At 42.5% G+C, this 19,667-nt stretch overlaps 2 protein-coding genes across 2 annotated transcripts; one reads left to right on the forward strand and one right to left on the reverse strand.

The window, feature by feature from the left end:
• The first annotated feature begins 558 nt into the window (after nt 1-558).
• slc9a2 (solute carrier family 9 member 2) lies at nt 559-12,393 on the forward strand. Its single transcript, XM_023405322.2, has 13 exons — nt 559-1,097; nt 1,301-1,515; nt 1,619-1,867; nt 4,008-4,258; nt 4,349-4,566; nt 5,411-5,610; nt 6,288-6,377; nt 7,149-7,219; nt 7,973-8,140; nt 8,274-8,379; nt 10,288-10,404; nt 10,657-10,747; nt 11,430-12,393. Exons 1-13 carry the CDS (start codon nt 833-835, stop codon nt 11,828-11,830), a joined length of 2,442 nt encoding a protein of 813 aa, XP_023261090.1. The 5' UTR covers nt 559-832; the 3' UTR covers nt 11,831-12,393.
• A 101-nt stretch (nt 12,394-12,494) lies between these two features.
• slc67a2 (solute carrier family 67 member 2) lies at nt 12,495-18,279 on the reverse strand. The gene is made up of 6 exons (XM_023405321.2): nt 18,011-18,279; nt 16,642-16,729; nt 15,932-15,975; nt 14,757-14,886; nt 14,436-14,645; nt 12,495-14,349 (listed from the first exon to the last, which is right to left on the reverse strand). Exons 1-6 carry the CDS (start codon nt 18,095-18,097, stop codon nt 13,484-13,486), a joined length of 1,425 nt encoding a protein of 474 aa, XP_023261089.1. The 5' UTR covers nt 18,098-18,279; the 3' UTR covers nt 12,495-13,483.
• Between the last annotated feature and the right edge of the window lie 1,388 nt (nt 18,280-19,667).

A 19,667-nucleotide genomic window follows, 5' to 3' on the forward strand; every position in this document is an offset into this window, starting at 1 on the left:
TGCCACCCCATAATATCCTGCTGCAAACATTCACCTCAAAGTAATAGTTTTTACTTAGTAACCCATATCAGACATTCAAACACCATATTCAAAACATTTTAAGATTCCCTCTCCCTCTTGCCTCTCATGTCACATGTCATTGTGGTCTATGTGAATATATTATCCTGATTGTGTGTCTGCTTTTTGTGTCTTCAGTAAAAAAGAATGTATCTCGAGAAATGTCTAAATATAAATACAATTTTTTTTTTTATGACCAAAATTTGAAAGGAAGAAATCTATATTACCCATTAACCTTTGCAGCCTGCAGCCTGATCCAGGAGCACTTTAGATAATTCAGGGAAACTGTATTACACCTGAAAGTTGAAACTAGTGTCGCCCAGGAAGCTGGTGTGACCGAAACTGAAGAGTGGCCCCTCCATGACCAGCAGAAACACCCTGTCCTCCCGTTTTCAGCCGCTCCAGGTGACGCCCAATCAGAGCAGCGCTCGGGGCCGCGCCCAGTCCGTATCGGAACTCGTGGACGCGCCGCAGGTAAACCACAGGTGTGTTGTTTTTTTTTCGCAGTTTGAAGGAGAGTCACCACGACCACGCAACTCTGAAAAACTCAGCAAAGAAGTCAATGAAGGCACCAGAGTGGAAGAATGACGTGAAGATGGTGGAGTGAGAGTATGCGAGGAAATTAAACTTATCACGTCACTGAGGAGAAACTTGAGTTTGCTCTCACTTCAACTTTTTATTTTCTTCTTCGCTGGTGAATTTGGATGGAGTGACTGAATCTCACCGACGTGGATATTCTCATTAGTTTGGAACTGCTGCGAAGGGACGGTGCAAAATGGATTTCAACATTACCGCACGAAGAGGCGTTTTATTTCTTCTTTTCTCAGTTTTAATTCTTCTACATGGCTCCAGAGGAGAAATCCCTCCCAAACCAACCGGTGGTGTCACGATTGTGCCCCCAGTTAAGCCGGATGGGGGCCCCCAGGCCTTTCCAAACGCAGAAACGGCAAATTTACCAGTGTTTACAATGGATTATCCAAGAATACAGATACCCTTTGAGATCACTCTTTGGGTGCTGCTGGCTTCATTCGCAAAGATTGGTAAGTAACAGCAACATATGCTCAAACAGGTGATTGTATTGACACTGAGATCATGGGTTAAGATCCAAATCTAGGTGATTACTTTGTGAATAACAGCTGTGACCCCTGCAGAGAGGATGCGGGAAGGCTTCCTGCAGGCAGAGTGCTTCTTTCTCATCAGACCTGTTCCTGCTTTTGAATTGAGGTCACATCTCTTTTCTCAGGTTTCAATGTGTACCACAAGATCACCATCTGGGTGCCAGAGACGTGCCTCCTGATCAGCATCGGTCTGATTGTGGGTGGCATCATGCACTCTGTCCACGAGGAGCCCCCCGCTGTGCTCTCCAGCAATGTCTTCTTCCTCTACATGCTTCCCCCGATTGTCCTCGACTCTGGCTACTTCATGCCAACCAGGCCTTTCTTTGAGAACATCGGCACGGTCCGTTACACATCAGCCACTGTCTCTAAACACAGATTCAACTTCTTCTCCTTCTTCTCCTCCTCACACTGACTATTCGACTTTCTTCTCACTGTGTTTGCAGGTAATGTGGTTTGCAGTGGTGGGGACTCTGTGGAACAGCATCGGTATAGGCATGTCTCTGTTTGCCATATGCCAGATTGAGGCTTTCGGCGTGCAGGACATCAACCTCCAGGAGAACCTGCTGTTTGCCACCATCATCTCGGCCGTGGACCCGGTGGCTGTGCTGAGCGTGTTCGAGGACGTGTCTGTGAACGAGCAGCTCTACATCGTGGTGTTTGGGGAATGTCTCTTCAATGATGCTGTCACTGTGGTGAGTCGGCGCTAGCTGAGACTTGCTGCAGTACGGTGGCCTGCTTTGGTTCCTCTAGGCTACTGCTTGTTATGAAAACATGTGCTGCAATTAACAAGGCACCATTATTGTTCAGTGTGGGGCATATGTAAAAAAGCAAAAAACAAAATAACTGATCAGTATCTATCCCAGTAAGATCCCACTGTAGCTCTAATATGGTTATTTTACCCAGGTTTTGCTTTAACATCACAACCACACACATGCAGTTAATCACAGAGACCATTGTAACCCTACCTACCATTTCAGAACCTGTTTGGGGCGTTTCATTTCAAGCGCACTAATACAAGAAACAGCAGATTCACCATTGTGTTGTCTTAGGCTTTTCTCTTCTTTCACCTTCTAAAAGCTCAGCTCAGGTTTCACAAGATACTGTACAGATTGTTCACTCGCTTCTGGGTTAGGATACATGTATGAGAACATAATGTGTGGGAGGAAGAAGTCTGTGCACAGGAAAGATTGCCAAACAGATAAATTATTCAGAAATGGAAGTGAGGGAATGTTGTCAGAGATGCCTAACGGATGTATCCACAGTCCAGGACCATGTTGCCTTTAGGAGCGTCTTTCCGCAGATGCCGCCAAACCTGTTTCTGAATGTTTCATTTGCTTATATGGGAGGAGTTGAGACACACACACGCACACACACATTGTGTTCTGAAATTTGACTGAGGTGAGCTCATGTTCAAATTTCCTCCCCCCACCCTCTTTTTTTTTATTGTGCTAAAAAACCCACCAACCTGCATTAACCTGCTGTTAGCTTTGGCGTGGTGACCCTGTTGTTTAGTACACAGTAGCAGAGCCGCTGCAGAAAGAGAAGACAAACATTTACACAGGAGAATGGGAAAGTCCAGGACCGTGTGTTACAGAATTGCACCGATTAAACTAGATGTTATATCTGGCAAAAACATAAAACACTTCTCATATACTAAGAGCAATGCTGTCACCAGTGAGGTGGAAGGTGGTGACGGTTGTCAGGGCCCAGTAGAATTGTATTAGTTAAAGGTCGGGGTCACACTGTTTCGGGGGGCCAGTGTTCCCAGCTCCGCTCTTGACTGAGAACGGCAGGTTAATCCAATGTATGACTGCCAAGGCAGCTGTTGCCGTCATACTACGCACGCAGATCTGTTTTAAATAGATTGTGAAAATGGGACCAATCTTTTTCCTGTTTGCCTTATCTCCATTTTTCTATTATTGGTAAACACTTCTTTCCCTGAGTGCTTGACAAGCTTGTCCTGGAGTGGAAAAGTTTCCTTTTAAATTAGCCTTTTTCAAAATAATTATACTTATTTAGGGCTGTTTATCAAGACCGTTCCTAGTGCTGCCAGCATAGTTGCTATTTACAAGTAAACATGATCTTGAACCAAACTGAATACCACGATAAAACTGTGACGGAGCTGGTGGTATTCTACATTTTTGTTATATTCAGCAAATCCCAGCAAATCCGACCAAAACCAACAATTTGTTCAAATTGTGAATCTTTAAAAACATGTCACAAATGTATAAACTTTCCTTAAACAGCTGGACACTGTAGTTTTTAGCAAATGTTACTCAAACAGGAGTAAATAGTGCATAGTTTTCCTGATTCCTTTAAGCTGCAGATTAGATGCACTAGTGAGTATTCACAGCAGCCGGATGGTGTGTGTGGAACTGACTCAAATTAAAATTATGGTAATGAAGGACCATGTCACAACAAAGAAGCTCGGTGGCACAGAAGAATAATCAGGCGTCGGCTGCACATACAACACTTGTTAGTAGCATCAGTTCGTGGATGGTTTTGATCTTTTCATGGAATTTGTGGATAATAAGAGAAAGATGGAACTTGCTCTTTTAAATGTGCTCTGTGAATTGTGTCTGTCTACTTCATTCCTTGTAAATGAACAGTAACCAAATGCTCCTTTTCCGTGAGTCATTCACTGCGCTGGGTGAAATGGCACTATCAAATTGCAAACAGTGCAAAGCAAATATCTCAATAAATCACTCTTATCTGAAACAGTGTCATTAGAGGCCACAGCCCCTGACACCACCCATGACCTCTGACCCAAAAGTGCGTGTGTTTGCACAAGTGTCCCTGAATGTGTGTGAACATGTGCGCGTATGTTTTCAGGTGTTGTACAACATGTTCAGCTTCGTGGCGAACATGCCAGAGGTGGTGCCGGTGGATGTTTTCCTGGGGGTGGCGAGGTTCTTCGTGGTCGGGCTCGGTGGGATGGGCTTTGGCATTCTGTTCGGCTTTGTGGCCGCCTTCACCACCAGATTCACCTCCAAGGTCCGAGAAATCGAGCCACTCTTCATATTCATGTACAGCTACCTGGCCTATCTGGTGGCCGAGCTCTTCGCTATCTCGTCCATCATGGCGTGAGTCGATTTTAAAATGTTTACACGTCCAAATATTCTCGAAGCTGCAAGAATAAAGAACAGTAACAACTAACTTATGTCTTGTTGCAGCATTGTTACCTGTGCCCTCACCATGAAATACTACGTGGAGGAAAATGTTTCCCAGCGCTCCTGCACAACCATCCGCCACGTGGTCAAGATGCTTGGCTCCATCTCTGAGACCCTCATCTTCTTCTTCCTCGGGGTCGTCACGATAACGACCGAGCACGAGTGGAACTGGGGCTACATACTGTTCACGCTGCTGTTTGCCTTTATATGGAGAGGTCTGGGTAAGCAGAGGGCAGGGGTTATCTGGGACATGTGTTCGACTGCATCTGCCTACCTTGTAGAGGCAATGTTCTTCGGAGTGAGTCCTGGTTTTGTTTGCGTTGTGCACGCTCATGATGACATGAGTTGCTTATTTCCAGTGGTTTAACTGCTCACCTTGCTGACATCACTTTTAGGCGTGGTTACCAAAGCACACACCGGTTGATGTGTGTGGTCAACAGATGAAACTGAGTTGAATCTCTGAACCGGAGAGAAAAGAAAAGCAAAACTGTTCTTCAGCCTTGTTAAATTACTCTTTAAAACTGCATCAAGTGATACTTCGGGCAGCAGAACGAGCCGTAAACGCAGCACTGAGATAGTTTCACTGACTGTTGTTGTTAATGGTGAAAGTAGCCGATGACTATCCACTCACCTTCCAGCTCTGTTTAGGTCTGTTTAGGTGGCAAAATGCTGCTAGATTTACCAGCTGAATGCCGTTATGCTCAGCAGCTCTTCTCTAGCTTTAGCTCTAGCAGATGCACAGTGGGTCTATCAGAGCTTTTTTTTTTGGTTGCTAAAAACAGCTACTTGCTGGGGTTTCTTTGTGGGCTCTTGCTGCAGCTGGACACAAGGTCGATATGCACCATAAAAAGAAAAAGAAATAATAAGGAGGTGAAAGATGCTACGAAGCTTGGTAGAGCTGAGATTCTTTGTGCCATCATTACAGCGAGGGACCAATTTCACATTACACAAAGTGATTTGATCGATTGTTAATATAAAAATATTGACCAGTGCAGCTTTAAACTTGTTCACAGTGCAACTTCTGAAAAAAGCATCTTGACATCTTTCTCTGCTCTTCCCTCTCAGGTGTCTTAGTGCTGACTCAGATCATTAACCCTTTCCGCACCATCCCTTTCAACTTGAAAGACCAGTTTGGTCTGGCCTACGGTGGTCTGCGAGGTGCGATTTCATTTGCCCTGGCCTTCACTCTGCCTGATACCATCGGCCGCAAGCAGCTCTTCATCACAGCCACCATTGCCATTATCCTCTTCACTGTGTTTCTTCAGGTAAGAGAGTGCGGTTGTATTCAAGACATATTGCACTGTTGCTTGCTGGGAATAATTTGTCTTATTTTAGTCTGATGTTGGTGTTTTCTCTTTCGCAGTAGAGTAAAGTAGAAGAAGCTGTCTGTGTATAAAGCAGTCTCTGATTCTCAGTGAGAGAGAAACAATAGTCTTGAAACAGACATCACATGATTTAAAGTCCAGATCAGGACTGATTTCATTATCTAGTACGATGTGAGGGTTTTAGATTTAATGTTCTTGCATTCCAGCTCAATGTCAGAGTCGCCACAGTGACGTCAAACAGATCCTTGTCCACCAAACCGACTGAGTTTACAGCAGAGCAGCTTTTTGCTGCTGCACTAAGCCTCTGCCTCTTAATTTATAATAATTACATCATGCATTTTGAAACATTCAGCTCTTCATTGTCCATTTTTTATATTGTTATTAGCATTTATTGTGTAATATGTTGCTCACACTGTGTTTTTTTTTTTTTTCCATGCTGCATTAAAAACAAATTCTACCAGCTCAGGCCATTAAAGTGTAGAGAAACAATCTTTCCGAATAGAATCAGTGACGGTGGATCATTACAGGCATGATGTGCAGTCTTTTGACAGTCAGTTGGGATTTTAAAAAGTCCTCTCATTTCTTCCTGTTGTTGTTTTTTTCCCTCTTCTCCACAGGGCATCAGTATCCGCCCTCTGATCGAGTTCATCAATGTCCGCAGAACCAACCGCAATCTTGACACCATCAATGTAGAGATCCACTGCAGGGTACGACACAGCTTGTGATGATTGTACATGTAGCGGACACTGTTAAGATGAGATAAGATACACTGTCTTGTGCCTGTGGGGAAATTTTTATATTTATTTATATTGCTTGCCTTGAAAAATAGCTTGTAATGAATAAATAGACAATAAAAAAAACATAAAACCATAATCAAATTTACAGCGCATAAAATCTAGGCATGTCCTGAGTCAGGGTTAACCATGATCTCAGCACTGACCCCGAACAGAGGAAGTGAAGTCTCTGAACCAGCCTGGCAAACGAATACTCAACACGGGCAGTCCATTTGAGATTATTGTCCATCGGTATGCACAAGCGCTCGTAGGAGCTCAATTAAACTGTTGTCTACGATTACAGGGTCATGGGTTCTCACCTCCCTGGGGTCAAATATCATTTCTTTAGTCTTCGAGAATAAGGCGGTGCCCGTCACACCAGTTACTTAAAGATGGCAGTCTCATTGTGATGATTTGAGGGGGTTGGAGAATTTTTTCGGCCCACTGCTCCTAAGTTTGTCTGGGGGAGCTCACACAGCCTTGAGGCAGCCCTGTACTACAGTGTTTGGTGTTGGACAGGAAGTTCATAACCTTTTATCTGTTGGAACATGTTTGCTAAAAAAGAATAAAACAATAGAATAACAAAAGAACTTACATGCATGTCCTTTAGCTTCTGTACAAGCATATGTGGTTGGCTTGTATTAAAAGCTGGAATAAGATCCGCAAATAAAACACCATGTTTACAGCTCTCACTTTTTCTCGCAGCTCATGGAGCACACTGTAGCAGGCATAGAAGACCTCTGTGGACAGTGGAGCCACTTCTACTGGAAGGACAAGTAAGAACTTTCTTCTCTATTTGCTCATTCACAACATAATCTACTGCTAGTCAGTTAACAGATAGTCACAGTCATGGGTAGCCTGCAAAATGTACATATTACTCTCCTCATCTTAAACTAACCGCTGCTTAACTGCTTCACGCCGATAAAACTAAAGAGAAAGAACCTGCGGTGAGACTGGAAGAGAGACGGCAGTTTTAGTTTACCTTCGTTCAGTTTCCCTCTTTACGGTTTTGTTTGACAGCGCCATTGTTCACGCCGGGACTTTGTGGGAATGTTGACAGCCAATCAGACTGTGGTGTCTGAATGATTTTCTTTAGTTCCTCATTTCCTCTTCTGACTGTTTTCATGCCCTGAAGTTTCCAGATATATTTCTTTTCTTTACATTTTTACATTCGCTGATTAGAAGCAATAATAGTTTGCAGTATTGTAACTTCAAAGTAGCTTCCTTAATACCCCTGAAATATATCAGAAATATTAAACATTTAGTTTTTCTTGTGAACATACAGTAGGGATTGTAGGTTATATTATATGATAACCATCTACTAAATGTTACTGAAATTTACAAACATTATTAGACAGCAGCAGACGACTTCCTTCTGTATTATACTGCTTTCACTTCTCCTTTTATCCCCATGTCTCTTCTCTCTCTCCAGTCTCCCTCCTCCTCCTCCTCCTCCTCCTCCTCCTCCTCCGCCTACCTCTGTTTCACACAAACCTAATCAGTGCAATCATTTTTAATCTTAATTTCAGGTTCATGAAATTCAACAATCGAATCCTGCGCAGGATCCTGATCCGCGACAGCCGGGCCGAGTCCAGTATTGTGGCGTTGTACAAGAAGCTAGAGCTGCAGAACGCCATGGAGATCCTGGACAAGGTGTCGGGAGACATCAGTGCCGCTCCGTCCATCGTCTCTCTCTAGTACGAAACCCTCATCATGTCTCTGTGCTACTCTGACTGTCACACCACCTCCTTATTGTCTGTTGAGATCAACAGAAAAACAGACATTTTCTCTTAATATCCTGTTTTTTGTCTGATTTTTTTTTTTTTTTAGTGAGGAAAAGAAGAGCTCTGCTAGACCTAAGAAGAAGTTCATGGCTGCAGACCTGAGGAACATGCACGACATCCTGTCCAAGAACATGTACAAGATCAGACAACGGGTGAGATGAAAACGTCTGGCAGGAGGATAGCAGCAGTGTGCAGTCCACTCTGCTTTATTTCCCCTTTTAATTTATTTTCATGCAGCACGGTGGTGGAAAGTGACGAAGCACATTCACTCAAGTGCTGCCACTAGATCAGATCAGTTCCACCTCGACCAGCTATGAAAAAATGCATCAGCTTTTAATTATCTAGTAAAATTATTTATAGTAATATATCAGTCATGGGTCATTGTTCTATGGTACTTTTACTCTGGTAGGATTTTAAATGCTTGTAATTGAGTGTTTTTACATCAATATATTGGTAAGTGGTGGATCTGAATGTTTCTTCCTCCTCTGATCGCTACACCGCAAACAACAATACACAAAAACTACAGTAAGTAGTAAGACTGTAAGATTGAGTGAAGGCAGAAAGCTACCACCACTCTTAATACGTTTTTATTTTAGCTGTTCGGCTGCTGACAGTATATACAGTAGTGTGAAATCTGAACTGCTTGTTTTGCCTGGATGGAACAACAACAGCAGCAGCCACATAAAGTCACATGCAGCTCGAAAAGAAAGTAGGAGTTTCAGCACAGGATATTTTTTTTATTTAATTTTTTTTAACATAAAATCCTGTTGTCCATGTTCACCAGCAAAGCATCATTTTCATCCTCATCATAGATTGTTTGGCGACACTTCCCTCACTCCGGTGTGAGTCCTCCAAGCACTGAAACTTGGTGCTGTTTTGCATAGCCACACTGTGGCCGGCAGTACTTTTCCATTAGTGACATGACATCACCCTTTAAAAAGGCTCTGAGAGACGCTTTGATGTCCAGACAAATAGAGAGCATGTGCTTCTGTTCTAGTTGGTAGACAAATTGTCTGATTGTCTTAATAGCCCCTCTTTTCAAACCCCTCGCCCCCCTGCTCTTCAAATATTTACAGTCGCGTCTCTCCCACAAACTCTCCCTCACCTCTGTCTGTGGTGTCACGTGTTTTAACGTGAGACGCTTTATTAGTTGAAAATGCAAAATTGTGACGTTAAAAAACAAACGGAATTTTCAATCGTTTCCTGTTCTCTGACCGTTTTGACCTCTTCTGAGATAGACGGCAGCATTTTGTTGGCATGAGACCTTTCCTTAAAGAACAAAGGCCACCTCAGAGTGCTTGAAAGGCGGTTATGTTTGTTTTAGGTCCAACTAATAGCTGCAGGACAGAAAGAGCCGTGTTGACAGTGATGGGTACGCTGTGCAGAGGAAGTTAGTGTTGGAGCTTGCAAAGTCCAAACAGAGACATTCACCCCTGGGTGTGGCCGGTTTTGGTTGAGTAATCCGAGCCGTAAAGAATGCTGTCTCCTCTCAAAGCATCTCAGCCTTTATCGTCTCCTCTGCCGGGGGGGGGGGGGTTACTGAACTTACAGTTAAATCATTGTGGCCACTTGAGGGCTCATATGAAAAATGGTGGAATACTTGATATTAGGGCTGAACAGTTAATTGAAAAATAATCATAATTGCAGTATGGAAAAGTGTAAATTCCAAATCGTAGGAGTTGCAATATTTTTTTTTTGATCAAATGTGTCACAACGTACCATAAGTGAAGCATTGTGGTGCTACAGAGACGCCCCGGCCTACAAACCATATTCTCCAGATGTGAAGGAATCACATTTGTTTCGTACAAGCTCCAAGAAAAATCCCATCATCATCATTTTTATATATTTTTTCAGTGAAAATGAAAAGCAAAAAATTACCATTCCAACTGAAACCGTGACTCATATCTCAAACGCCATATCTGCATAAAATAATCGCAATATTATTTTTTTTGTATATTATTCAGCCGCACTTGATATGTTCATCAGCAGTCTGCACCTGCTATTTGATGTCGTGTATGTAATGCTGTATCTTCTACCTTCTGTGTTTTCTCTTTATTCAGACTGTGGCATTCACAGGCAAGCACGCCCTGCCCAATGACAGCCACACCAAAGAGATACTGATCAGACGCCACCCCAGCATCCGCCGCAGCCTCCGACCTGGAAGCTTCCAGACATCGGTAAGCAATAAGTTGTGTAACTGTGACTGATATTGACCTCAGGACGTTATGTTCTCAGCCTCTCAGGTTAAAAGCAGCTCAGTGAGAGTAGAAGTAAATCTCATAAAAGCGAAGGTTAATCAGCTCTTACTACACTGAGATGAAAGTATTGTAAAACATGCCTGAGGTTCATGGCCTTCATCTCATGTCTTGTTCATTATTCTTTTTTTTCCTCTCTTGCCATTCTCCTCTCGCCTCTCATCTTATTCCCAGACGGAGCCCAGATCTCATAAGTACTTCTCTCTTCCTGCTGGGAAGAGTCTGGACTCAAACTTTTTCCCCCCTGAGAGGCTGAGCTATGCAGGTAAGGTTCTTAACCCAACTTTAAACCCTTAACTTTAAACCCCTTATTCCAAACAGTACAGCACTTCACTTGTTAGCTTTTTCCACTTTTAACCACTTTTAACCAGCTTTAACCAGCTTTAACCAGCTTTAACCAGCTTTAACCATCTTTAACCAGCTTTAACCAGCTTTAACCGTACCTCATGGCCCTTTTCAGTGAGTGGAAATTGCTCTGGTATTTATTTGCCATATTGTTCTTCACTGAAACTATAGTTTATCTTTTTAAATAAATCTATTTATAAATAAATCTTTTTTTTGTAAAATATTCAAAGACTGACCTGCTGACAAAGAAGAAAACACAACCTTCTTGGTGTGGAGGTAAATATTAAACCTGCTGAACATGAGCATGTTATCATTGTCATAGTGAGCATTTTGGTGTTTAGCTCATAGCTGCGCATAGATGTCAGCAGCATGACATCATCAGATGTAAATATAGTGGATGTCCTGTGGATCATTTTGCAGACGTTTCCCCCAAATTCAGCCTCATTTCCATGGGTTTGAAAAATGTTTGGCTGCACAGCACGAGTTCATATCGACTGGGCCGCTGGCAGGTTTAAAGTTAAACTCTCTGCCCACATACGAAGTGTGTTTTATGCAGCTGTATAAAATGTGATATGATGTGATGGCGTCTTCACCTGTCACAGATGGTCAAGAAACCATGTCAGAGGTGGCCTACCCCTCCAGACGCTCTCGGTTTGGCCAGCCGACACGCTCCTCCTCCAGAGCCATGATGCCCCTACGAAGGCTAGATACCCTGAAAGAAGCACCGTCCGTTGATGTTCTGGATGAAGGCAGGGATGAGAATGGAAGGAGGGGGCGTGGCATGTCCAGAACAAACTCCTCCTACAGCGATTCCCGTGTGCATGCCCCTCGCCGTCACTTCAGCGGCTCAGCTGATAATTTCAGAAACATGCATCATGAAGCAGGAGAGGAGGAGCAGCAGCAGCAGCCTTCGTCTACATCTCCAGCCTGGGCTGCTGAACCCAGGGACGATGTGACACGAAACCCTCTGCTCAGGCGGCCACAGTGGAACCCGAAGATGTAAAATGCGTTCCTGGGCTTTCAGCAGCAGCTGGACTGCCACACACGGAGTCTCAGGTTCTAAAGCAAAGAGAAGAGCTTAACAACCCCTTCAAAATGAGCCCAAATGGACAGAGGTCAGAGGTCGCAGGCACATCACAGTTTACGTTGGTGGAGGAACTGTGTATGAACTGTGAGTCCAGGCTTCGTCTGATTTTATTTCAACAAGTCACATAAATGTGATTTTAATGATTTTATCTTCCTGTAGGTTTTTTCTTTTTTTAAATGTGATTTAAGTTAAACTGTTTTATTGTGGCTAATTATTATTATTTTTTGCTCATTACATGTAAATATTATATTATTTTGTATTTTTATTGCCTGTTGTGTGTAACAGCTGTGTGATTGAATACACGTTTTGTAAATCGGCCATTTTAGTTGAACGTGAGGAACTATTGCTGTACTCTTGCGAGTGACTGGGTTTTGTATGTCTGTTACGTTCATGGATCCCACAAATCTGGACCCACTTTGTTATTGTTTTCTGTTACTGTAATAAATTTTTTTAGGTTGTATAAAAGCAGGTTTCAAGCATTCTGGTTAAACCTCGAAGATGACTTTGAACAGTGCCTTTAGTGTCACAGTTTTCTAAGAGGAGGAGAAGACGGCAGATGTGTACAGTATGTACGACGTAGTTGAATGTTAACATGCACACCGCAGCATTGACTTTAATGTTTCATATACAATCGATAACACCATAGACTCAAACATACAAAACATGGTTTATTCCTTGTGACTTTCTGGCATGAGTCTGGCGTGTTATTCAAATATTCAGTGACTTCTTTATATGCATTTCCAGCAATTTCCATCTTTCCATCTATTTGGGTTTTTTAAAAACAGTAGTGCCCACAATTCACTTGAAACTTAACTTAAAAAAAACAAAACAACAAATCACTTCTTTAAATGTCAATTTAAGCTTACCCTAAGATAAATTAACACATCTCAAATCTGACAAAACTGTAAAATTCAAGTGTCAAAAACTAGAGCAAAAGTTCGCTCATATACCACCATAGGAACCATTTCTGATGCAGTGTGTTAAAAAAAAACAAACAAACAAAAAAATCTGGTATTGAGGTAAAAATGTGTAGACCAACTTGGCTACCCCAAAGTAGAACAATGTTGTGTTCAGGCAGTCCAGTTTCCCCAGAGGTTCATCTTATTTATGAACGTCTGAAGTATCACTGCCTGCACCTTCCTCTTCCGCAGTAGGTGCACTTGAGGGAATTTTGGACAATGTAGTGGTTACAGGGTTGTATTAAAAATCAAAGTGTACCTTGTTTCCAATCAAGCTGTCACAAGTAATATGTGCCAGTACATGCCCCACATGTTTGTCTGATCATGCTTCAGCAAAGGGGGGGAAACTGATTAAACGTTTCAGCCCTGACTTCACTCTCAGTGCTGCTCTTGAATTTTGAATCCTTTCTCCCAAAGAAGGGCCGCGGTGCTGGTGGTGAGGAGCCACTTCGACCCACAAATTTGTTGGTAAAGAAACAAGCTCGAGTGAGACACATTGCTCCCACTGTGAGTCCTTCACCGGTGGCCACCTACAAAATAAGAGCACTTCTCTGAGTGGTGGATGTACATTATTTATCATAATTTTAAATTAATTGAGTTGCTCTGAGTTTCAGAGTTTTTTGTCTGTTTTTGTCATTCCTCTCCCGTCCCATTTGGGGATCCTGATGAGTAGTAAACCCACAGCTGCTAGAGCCAGGACCACTCCCAGACTAGGGGGGCCACAAGGGCTGAACTCCTGAGCCAGACCGGAAAGAAGAGGAGCCAGGACGCGACCCACAGCTGTAACGGACTGTCCGGCACCGATCAGAGTCCCGCTGGCCTGGACCCCTCCCCTCTGCAGTTCTAGGTCTGTGATACACGTCCGTCCAATGGTGGTGGAAATGGCAAAGAAGGTGGAGGTGAGAAGCACCTGCCAGACGCTGGGCGCAGCAGCGTAGAGGAGAATAAGTGAACAGGTGAGCACTGTGGAGTGCAGCAGCAGAGCAGGCATGTTATTCTTATAGAGCTGTGTGACTGGCCCCACCAGGAACCCAGCCAGGGCCCCTAAGGTGCTGCTGTAGCTGATCAGATAACCTGTCACCTTTGGTTTAAGTGAGAAACGCTCCTCCATGGCCAGAGAGAAGTTACTGTAGTAAAGCATGATTGCTATGGCCATCAAAAGACGCACCAGAAAGAGGTCCCACATGTCGGAGGAGGCCACCATGTGGATCTTGGAGCCCACTGACGACAGCTGTCTCCAGGCAGGCTGGAGCAGAGGCACCTCCCTCCACCTGAGATCCCCTGGAAGCTTCTCTGGAGCTCTGGAGCCCGGTTCAGCGTCTGCTGCCAGCAATACGTGGTTTTTATTTGTATGAGAACCATTCTGTACAGACTTACTACAGTGGTTGTCATGACAGCGTTTACTAGTGTTGTTGCTGGAGTTAGTATCATTGCGGTGAACTAGTGTCTCGCTCCACGGTAGCATCCACACCAGTCCTGGAATGATAAACACAACACGTTAGATAAATATTTCAATATGTTAATATTGAAATATGTCCTATTTCTCTCCATTTTCAACCCACCTGCATTAATGAGGAAGATGGCTGCACAAGTAAAGGAGGAGGTATAAAAGCCTCCTTCATGCTCTGTGAGGTAGCCACCCACCACAGGGCCCAAGATGAAGCCAACACTAGAGGCGGCATTAAAGTGTCCCATCACCAGAGGGCGCTCCGACTCAGACACCAGGTCAGACAGCAGGGCTCTGCAGATTGACAGGGAGTGCTTGAACAGCCCTGAGACAGAGAACACGTGGGGAATAAGTATCCAACTCATTTCCTGATTTTTAAAAAAAATTTTATTGGCTTTGAGGCTGCCACATACTTTTGGACAGCGGTCCAACTCACCCACAGGTATCCGTGCGAGGACAAACAAAGCGATGCTAGTGGACATCCCCAGCAGGCCGTAGCCTAGCGCACTCAGCAGCAGACAGGTCAGCAGAGAGTACCTCCGTCCCACCACGTCACTCCAGCTGCCCTGCCAATTTAAACACACAGGAAATGAAACACAACCACAAACAGAAATTTAACCCAAGTTTTCATTCGCTAGAAGTCCTGTGAAACATCATCAAACATCCCTACAAACCAGACAAATCAATAAAAGTAGAAGCCTGGCCATTGATGCAAGAAATACAAAATTGTTTTTATGAGTCTGACTTTGTGTAAATCCGTGTAAAAGATCAGGTGACTAAAACCAGAAATCCAAAAAAAAAAAAAACGTGCATTTCCTTTTAACCAAGCAGCTCAGGCTGTTACACAAGCCTTTATTAGATTCTCGCCCTCTCTCTCTCTTCAACACACACACACACACACACACACACACACACACACACACACACACACACACACACACACACACACACCCTGATGAAATAATGAAATTAGGACCAATTGAGTTTGCTGTGTTCTGGATGTAGCCGGGTGGGATTATCATAGAGACCCAGCTGTTCACGTATCCCTACGTTTATCAGGATTCAACCGGTCTGCTCACGGGAATCAACAGATGACTCCTTATCTGTTTAATTTGTCGCATGACCCCTGAAAATTAAACCAATTTCAGGAGCTGTGCGCGGCAGGCGAGAGACGTGGAAAGCTGAGAATCTCATGTCAGACGCCAATGCTCATCATGGACTACTTTTGAGTAATTTCTTAACAGTTTGTTTACAGTTTGAATCATTAAAGCTTTGATATTTCATCACGCCATCCTTACTGTTAAGTCTGCCCAATGCTCAGAGATGTCAAAGAGTGAATCATTTATTTCTGTGTGATATTTGTGGATCTGCATCTAACTGGGAGTAGCTTGTGTGTGTGAATATGCAAAGACTGCATGTATTGTATGACCACAATCAACTTAAAACAGCCAGTGTTTATTGTTCTCATGAAATACCAGAGATGACATGGAATGCAACCATTTTGGCCACTAACTGTGAGCACGCCTTGTCGAGCAGCAGAGGCTGAATAGAGGGTTAGAGACAGAGACGGAGCTCGAGGATTTTTCAGAGAGAAGCCAAGTGAATACTTACAACTATTGTGCTTGAGAAGAGCTGTAAGATCCCATATGTAGATCCTGCAACAGTTTCACATTTGTTTTAATTCATATGTGTAATATACTGTAGATCACAGAGCAGACATCACGTGCTTAAAGTGACTATGCTACTTAAATCTTTTAACAGTACAAACGCTGATATACCGTTAAGACTTAACTGTGAAATCTCAACATGATCCAAAAAATAATCATAATCATTGCTTATTACACACATACACACAGTATAGAATACGTGGTGGTATATGTATGGGGGGGAGCTTGAGAAAAACACGTCCAAACAGACAAAAACACAAGCAAATTAAGAAAACCCAACAACAATCCTCATACAGAGACAGAACTCAGTTCTGTTTTATTCTGCACAACTTGCAGTGTTTCTATATTTGCTTGGGGTTTTTGTATTTGGTTGGTTAATTGAGTCATGATTTTTTATATTTACTGATGGAAAAATTACGACCCTGTGTGATGCTTTGTTATTGCAAAAGTTTTGTTAGCAATTATGTGTTCTCATAACATCCCATTAAAAAATGATGGTTATTTGTATCTGTATCTGTCTTAACTCTGGCCAGCACATAATTATTTGGTTATAAGACTAATTATACATCAATTATGATATTGCTCCCAGGACCCCGCATCTGCCATTATGTAGGCTGTGTAAATTAATCACTCTATGTAATGGACACACCTTACCTACTATACCAGCCACAGTGGGACTGGCTCCTAGAGCTTTCACATGATGGCTCAGCAGCGGGATGATCATGCTCACCCCAAACAAATCCTAAAGAAAGCAAGGAGGTGAAGGAGAAAAGAATGAGGAACCGGACTGAGACACAGAGTCACAGAGAGTCGGCTGATAGTTGCAGAAGCCACAGAAAGTCACTGCTAATCCTGTTTATCTACATTGCTGAGATCAGAGAAGCTCTTGCCAAAATCTTGATTGAAGTCACACAGCAATTCATACAGTGTTCCACCACTACCCATTACACTAATTGCTTAACTTTCAGTAGCATTACTGTCCCAGCAATGTCTGTCCTCTCCATGTGCCAAAAATCTGACCTTGTGAGTCACCTTTAATTAGATGCTGATTAAGCCAGCTATGCAGGCTGAAATGTAAAGTTAGTTTTCTGGAAAATGACTGCAAATCATCTCTGGAAAAGAGCACGAATATTGGGATTCTCACTGTCTTCAGAAATATGCAGAATTGCTTTTAGTTTAAATGTGACAGCTTTTATATGGGGTTCAAGCAGGTCGTTAAATTCAAGTCAGCACCAGTCATCTTTGCAACACATTTTACTGACAGTGATGCTTTGAAGAGGCGACCCTCAACACTCAGAGGTGTCAAAACAACCTGCCATGATCTGTAACATCTCCCTTATTTAGTAGCTACACACCTGATCAATTGACATATTCCAAAATACGCATTAATATTTTTGATGTACCTGCAGATAGTCTGACAGCCTGAGTCAGTAATCCTCTATTCGAGTCCATTCTGCCCTTACACTTGATATGTACGTGTCCTACTGTCCACATCTTACTATTATCCAGTGAAACTTTTATGACCGCAAAACAATTTTAGAATATAGCAGCTCTGCAGGAGATAAATTTGACACCTTTTAAGTCACACATGTACAGAATTTACAGACATGCTTGTAGGTTTAGCATCTCTTTGCAGGTGAGTATGACAGGTATTACTGCTCAATGTGTATGTTTTAGGATTAAACAATGGAAATTTAGACCTTTTACAAACTATTCAAATATTTAGAAGATAACATTAAAATCATTTTAAAGACCCTGAGGGAGAATTGTGCCTATTACATGCATATTTTAAAACTTGTTCTCAGGTTTATTTAATTTTATTCATTTAGTATATTAATTTGACTTAACTTTAGCTAAATTTTTTCAATTTTAATGCAAACACCTTGTAATTATGGTGTAAACATGACGCACACCCAAGCAGTTGTGAAATGTATATATTTTTTTACATCATACCTTTGAGTTCTGAAAGCATGACTTCAAAACACCGCACGGGTCATTCACATCGCTTAAACGAGCTACTCACCATGAAGCCCACCACATAGATACACTGAATAATCCTCGTCCGTCCTCTTGGTTTCTGAAATAAAGTGCTACATTTCTGGTTGTTCATCCTCCCGCTGTGACGGCACTGGCTGCAGCCAAAGCGGAAGAGCTCATCCGCTTTCACCGTGAATGATCCAAACAGAAAAATGTCTCCGTCCCGGCGAGGGTCTCACAGGCAGGGGGCGGCCGCGGAGACGAACTGCCAGGTTCTGACCTTCTGCACCGATATGGCAGGTGTAAAAAGTGGCGGATATTAAAAACAGACATTAATACAACGTGCTGCGATAATGCTCGCTGTAAGAGGCATTGTTGCGTTGAATTGTCGTGTTATCTGGCCTGACTCCCCCGCGGCTGCTCAGACAGATGGTTTCGTCCTCTGACGTCACAGATCTGAATCGAGGAAATTCCTATTCATAAACAAGCACTGATTTTTCCCCCCTTCATTTCGTTTTTATATTTTTGTATGAATATATTTATATACAAAATATGTTATCAGCACTTATTCACCTTTACCTGATACTGTTGACTATTAATAACAATGGTTGAATAAAGCAATCCAAATTAAAACAAACAAGAAAGCAAAAACATCAGGCTGATTTTTGAAACTTGAGAGTATGACAGACTGCTCACTGCCATGACAAAGGTCAAAGAACTAAACAAATAAATGCACAATAAACGTTTAATCACACCATCCATGCTTCTTTTTGACTTGCTTGCATTAACCAAGTAATTACTATTTATAGCAACATTTTACATCTTGAGTTTACATAGACTATTAATAACAAGTTCCCATGATGTATTTTTAAAAAACATTTTTTATTGGCCTTTAGTTGTGTGGAGTAGCTGAGACAGGTTTCTCTGTCACCACCTGCTGGGCAAACTGGGGAATCCAAAACATTTCAAACAGCACACCAAAGACTTTAAGGAGATTTATTTATTTATTTAATAAAAAAAAAAACAGAAAAAAAAAAGAAAGATTTTTCGGTTATTGAATTTTATGTGATCAAACGGCCTATTTGCTGTTGAAACCAAAAAACAAACAAACAAACAAACAAAAAAACATTTAAATGAAACATCAGTAAAGATTCTAAACATATAAGCAGCTGCAGCTACTTCCAATTCATGGTATGAGATTGTTAACGTTGCTCACTGGCTGAAAGTGATATTTGATAAAGTGCTGATCTGAATTTTTTATCTTTTATCTCACACACACACACACACACACACACCCACACCCACACTCACACCCACACCCACACACACACCCACACACACACACACACACACACACACACACACACACACACACACACTCACACACACGCATGCCCTACAGAGGAGTGGATGTGGGTGGAGAGCTTCTGGCTGAGGGGGGCCTGGGTCACATCAGTGTGTAAATTAGTTGGTGTCTACATAAAGGTTCACTGCTAAATGTTCCCCTTAGATGCTAATAAACCAGTGGTTCCTCCTGACTCTCACTGACTAGCAATAACCACAAAACAAGTTTTTAATCCTGAACCCAAAATAAGATCCAGGTCACTACTGTTTCCACATTTAAGAAAAAGCTTCAACTTTTTCTTTTTCTCAGCCTTATGACTGTTTTTGTCTGTTGGCCTCTTTTTGTGTGTGTGTGTGCG

Source organism: Seriola lalandi, unplaced genomic scaffold (genome assembly GCF_002814215.2).
Source record: "Seriola lalandi dorsalis isolate HSWRI2012SDOR001 ecotype SW California unplaced genomic scaffold, Sedor1 jcf7180002054272, whole genome shotgun sequence".
NCBI lineage: Eukaryota > Metazoa > Chordata > Actinopteri > Carangiformes > Carangidae > Seriola > Seriola lalandi.

Coding starts and splice junctions, on each gene's coding strand:
- slc9a2 (XM_023405322.2), top strand. CDS start 833: ATGGATTTCAACATTACCGCACGAAGAGGCGTTTTATTTCTTCTTTTC. Junction 1,516..1,618: donor TCTTTGAGAACATCGGCACG/GTCCGTTACACA, acceptor CTGTGTTTGCAG/GTAATGTGGTTTGCAGTGGT. Junction 6,378..7,148: donor ATGTAGAGATCCACTGCAGG/GTACGACACAGC, acceptor TTTTTCTCGCAG/CTCATGGAGCACACTGTAGC.
- slc67a2 (XM_023405321.2), bottom strand. CDS start 18,097: ATGAACAACCAGAAATGTAGCACTTTATTTCAGAAACCAAGAGGACGG. Junction 16,730..18,010: donor TCTATGTGGTGGGCTTCATG/GTGAGTAGCTCG, acceptor TGCTTTCTTTAG/GATTTGTTTGGGGTGAGCAT. Junction 14,350..14,435: donor CATCTTCCTCATTAATGCAG/GTGGGTTGAAAA, acceptor TTATCATTCCAG/GACTGGTGTGGATGCTACCG.